Source organism: Montipora foliosa, chromosome 12, assembly GCF_036669935.1.
Source record: "Montipora foliosa isolate CH-2021 chromosome 12, ASM3666993v2, whole genome shotgun sequence".
NCBI classification, from domain to species: domain Eukaryota; kingdom Metazoa; phylum Cnidaria; class Anthozoa; order Scleractinia; family Acroporidae; genus Montipora; species Montipora foliosa.
Window position 1 is genome coordinate 25,944,568 of NC_090880.1, and position 5,000 is coordinate 25,949,567.

The 5,000-nt window shown below is 38.1% G+C and overlaps 2 protein-coding genes across 2 annotated transcripts in view; one reads left to right on the plus strand and one right to left on the minus strand.

The window, feature by feature from the left end:
• Positions 1–1,005, minus strand: part of LOC137981066 (uncharacterized) — a 1,845-nt gene extending 840 nt beyond the window's left edge. The window contains exon 1 of the mRNA XM_068828430.1: positions 1–1,005. This exon is cut by the window's left edge and continues 840 nt beyond it. Within this exon, the coding sequence (XP_068684531.1) occupies positions 1–1,005 (1,005 nt within the window).
• LOC137978618 (uncharacterized) overlaps positions 1–5,000 on the plus strand; it is a 26,440-nt gene that overhangs the window by 5,232 nt on the left and 16,208 nt on the right. The gene's annotated exons all lie outside the window — the stretch shown is intronic.

A 5,000-nucleotide genomic window follows, 5' to 3' on the forward strand; every position in this document is an offset into this window, starting at 1 on the left:
TGATTTTGCAATGCGTACCCTTTTTTCTGGTAGGTCAGTGCTTACAAAAACTGTTGCAGGGAATATTTTTCGTAACCATAGTTCAGGCATGCATCTGTAAACACATTCTTGTGAACTGACTTCTCTGGTAGAGAGGAAAGCAGCACCAATTCTTTTTAAGCTATCCCTGACACTCAAGTTTTCTTTCTTAGCTTCCTTTGCAGCATTCTTAATTGCCTGTGAGCATTCAGTCTCATCCTTGGTAAAATATGAGCACACGTAAGTTATGCACTTGTAGTGGTTAAATACAGGTTGCAAGTCAACATTCGCTCTAAAACCCTTAATACCAGCAATAAAATAATTATTAATAAAACAACTGTTTGTTGGTCTTTTAAGGTGCAGCTCATAGTCTGAGTCAGGTGAAATGGATAAAGCCCAATAATATTGCTCTTCAGTTATGTTTACAGATTTGAAAATATCAGCTTCTGTTAACGTAGGATTATAATTTGCCTTACTGGGATTTAACACTTCACCTATTTTTTCTTTAACTAGTGTAAGGATTTCTTTTTGTCTGTCTATGGTACTCGTCTTTTTTTCTGGATTTAAATCATCAGAAAGAGGTTCAGCCACAATAGTCTTGTTTGTAAAAAAGTGCCCAAAATTAAACCTACATTTAATGTTTTTGTATTTTCTACACGTCTTTGAATGACTGTGCTTTTGGTAGGTTTTTACAAGCTCATGTAACTCAGGGTCTTGACTCTGATCAGGAAGGCATGCCTGCACATGTTCATCTATGAAATGGATATAAGCTTCCTTGGTATCATGTGTTAGTTCAGGGCAATCTGATGTCCATATTAAGGCATGTAAGTGAGGAGAGCCTCTCATCTGAAACTCAATGCGGAGTGCATAGAATACTATTTTACCAATTGGGTTTGCATTACATGTAGTTAGAAGAATTTCAGTGAAGAATGTTTCAACTCTATATTGAAAGTGCTTAGCAACAACAACAGGATTTACATTCAGCATTGAGCATCTTTCATTATAAGATAAAGCATCAACTTGTTCATTTGTTAGATTTTTGCCTTGTGTTCTTGCAATAATCTGAAACAGTTCAGGCCACCTACAGCTGTAAGGTCAGCACAGGATAATGTCATAAACCATGTTGGTATCCCAAGCTGTTTTACCATAGCTACTACTTCATACATAAATTTTTGCCAATAAGGTGGTGTTCCTGGAATTTGTCTCAAAAATAAATAAGCCTGATCTTGACAAATAAGATTTTGTAAATTTTGCATATTATTTGATCTTATTTGAGAAGCAGTAAGAGGCTGGCCATGCATTTTTTTCAGAGCAATATTGATGCTATCTGATACTTTCTTCTGTTCTATGATGAACTGAGCAAAGAAGAGATATTCGGGATTGGTAGCAAATCTACCACTGTGATGTAAAAGTCTTGCATTGAAGTACTTAACTGGCGACAACTTTATTTCTCGGTTGACAGAGTACCCATACTTTCCTTTTGGAAACAAAATAGGAAATGCTAGTTCTTCACATTGCTTGTCTGCCATGAAGGAAACTGGATGTTTACTTTCACCAGGTGCAATAGCATAGACTTCGTCTCCTTGAGATGATACATTATCATTTTGCTCAACAGTTACAGGATAATCTGGTATTACAGACTGCAAGCAAGTTTCACTTGTTGGTGCTCGATATTCATTTAAAGGATCATCATTTTCTTCATCTGCCAGTGTGCTGACATTCTCACCATTTTCATTGTTTGAAGAAATGTCATCACTTATACCAGATTCATTAGAGTGGTTGTCATTATTCAAAGTTGAATCGTCTAAATTAACATCATTTTGTTGCAATGTTTTGAGATGCCTATCTATTTTGTTAATGTCTATACATATATTATCATACAAGGGATTATTCATTTTGAGCCACATTAGAGCATTTAATATTAGTTGAGGTCGCACAGCTTGAAAATAAACATGTCCTCTAAACTCCATTTTTCTCTTTAGTTTCAACATGATTATACCTGACCTTTCAGGAGGACGTGGCAATGTAGTACATGTTTGATCACATTCAACTGGTATATTGCATATTGCTCCTTTAATCTTCCTCTGTTGGCCTTTAGGCATTACCACTATCTTTTCAAAAACTATCCTCTGTGCTATTAATATTTGTTCTTGAAAGTTTTTCTAGTACTGAGAGTTCTGGTGGTATTCTATCAACTTCCAGTTTTACCTACAGCTTGACATGGTACTTGCCCTTTTGAAACTCTTGCATGACATGTTCTACAGATGTATTGTTTTTTCATCAAATGACTTTATCTCAGTGAAAAGACGGTGTATGCTGTATTTATTTTCTTTAAGTAACATAACTGTTTTTCTATATAGTATTCGATGACAAACTGAACATATGTAATATGGCCCCTCTCTGATCTTATTCTGAAATACTGATATGTAGTGATCCAATTTATGCTCAACATCGTTTGCCTTTTTTCTAGAAATTTTTGCTGCATCACTTATGCACTTTATTATTTTTTGCTTTTTTATAGGATTCATGCTGCAATATTCTTGTTTTTTATTGTTCAAGTATTGTGCCTTAATGAGTGGCTCCATTGCATCATAATTCCGCTTTTTTTGTTTATTTATCAGTTCTTTTTCTGCAGGATCTAGTGACTTGTACCACACTGCTCTGTCAGACAAGAGCTTTTCCTTTTCTGCAGGCTCTAGCGATTTGTACCTCCCTGCTCTGTCAGACAAGAGTTTTTCTTTTTCTGCAGGATCTAGAGATTTGTACCACTCTGCCCTGTTAGACAAGAGTTGTTCTTTTTCTGCAGGATTTAGTGATTTGTACCACACTGCTCTGTCAGACAAGAGCTTTTTACTGGGTTGCCTATGGGCAAACCCAGTCGAGGTCTGCGTTTAGTTTGTTTGTTTTCTTTTTTTTCTTTTTTTTTTTCCCCGTGTCGGTAAAAGTCTTGCCTGTCACTTCCCTGGTAAGTGGTGTCTTTGTGTATAGAGCCTTCTGCGCGTATTTTCTTAGGATCGAAAGGGTAGAGGAACTGCGTAGATTTCTCTGGTGGACACAGTAGAATCATTAACTTAGCCTCCAATGGCGTCGAAAGTCATGCAACGCGAATGGCGTTTTAGTGGATCCTTAAACAAAATATACCCTTATGGACCTCAATAATGGAAAGTCAGTTGGATAAACTAGGCATGAATCTCAAAAGCGACGAGTACTGGACTTCGACAACAATCTATCGCCCGTCGAGACGAAATCAAAGTGAGCAGTATTTACCTGAAGTACATGGTAATTTGACACAATTGAGTTTCTTGTCTTCACGCACGCAATGAAATAGGAAGAGGTTTTCGCCTCTAAGAGCAAATATGTTGTTTGTTTCAATAAAATTTTCGCTGGAAAAGGATTCTGTGGTATTTTCTGCCTTTGTGAATTATAATATCATGTTGTGTATTGAATTTTCGAGCTTAAGGTTGAAATGTGATATGGGAGAAGTTTTTTAGTATTGCTCTGTAAGCAGGAAGGGTTCACAGGCCTGTTGGAAGCGTGCTTGAGTTTCAACAAAATGAGCCCCAAAATCAGTGAAAACTTGTGACGCAGATGAATAATAAAGTAGCTGCTATTTCCAAAATGATGGAATTACCTGGTGATAAATAACGTCGTACCCGTCTTGGAGAGTAAATTTTGACTTTGCATAAACAAGAGTTGGGCGATTGTGATCTTTGTTTTGACTTCGCTCATTTCATTGCCAAACTTTATAACACTTGACAGAAAAAGAAACTTACAAAAACCCGGTATCTTGCCATCATTTGACAAGATCGCTCTTTGGAGGTTGGGTGCCCGAAACATCCTGGAGCTTCCACTATTGGCAGCCAGCTCCAAGATGGAGACTGCACCGATGGCTGGCAAACCTGACAACCCAGCCATGAGCCCCCACGCCAAGCCGGAGGACCTCCGAGCCTAGAAGGCTCGGAGAGAGGGGCTCATGGCCCCTAAGCAAGAGCCCCGAATCGCCCACATCCGACGGCACCCAACAACCAAAGAACTGCTCATGACCCTGCTAACAGCCTAGACCACTGCAATGTGCTAACCGCAAAAAGAAAACAAGGCAACGCAACCCTAAACAACGCAAGAATATAACGCCACGCAATACAAAAAAAAAAAGAATATAACGCCACGCAATACAAAAAAAAAAGGATATAACGCCACGCAATACAAAAAAAAAAAAGAATATAACGCCACGCAATACAAAAAAAAAAGAATATAACGCCACGCAATACAAAAAAAAAAAAGAAGAATATAACGCCACGCAATACAGCGCTAAAAATCAACGCTGAGAATACACTGCAATGCAACGCAACGCAACGCAAAACAACGCTGAGACTACAACGCCATGCAATGCAACGTAAACAACGCTGAGAATACAACGCAATGCAACGCTAAGACGCAAGGCCACCGCTAAACAACGTAAGAATATAACGCCACGCAATGCAACCCTAAACAACGCTGAGAATACACCGCAATGCAACGCTAAGACGCAACGCTAAACAACGCTGAGAATACAACGCAATGCAACTCTAAGGTGGAACGCAACACTAAACAACAATGCACAGAAGTATGATGCTTGCTCCTCGTAAACTAAGTAATCATATTAAACTACATAATTACATAAAAATGTACAAAACAAGTCCACGCAACATGCTAGAAAATGAAAAGAGAAAATAAACGCTAACGCCACGCCGATACATAAAATAAAACAAACTCCAATGCACGTCACTAATATACAACGGCCTAAGCCTCTTGATGATAGTAATAGTAGTATCAATAATATTACCAGACAAGTGTACGTTGTACGTGTGGCCCAGCTAAATAACAGATGCTTGCGGTGCGTTAAACAACGCTAAACAACAATGCACAGAAGTATGACGCTTGCTCCTCGTAAACTAAGTAATATATTAAACTACATAATTACATAAAACTGTACAAAACAAGTC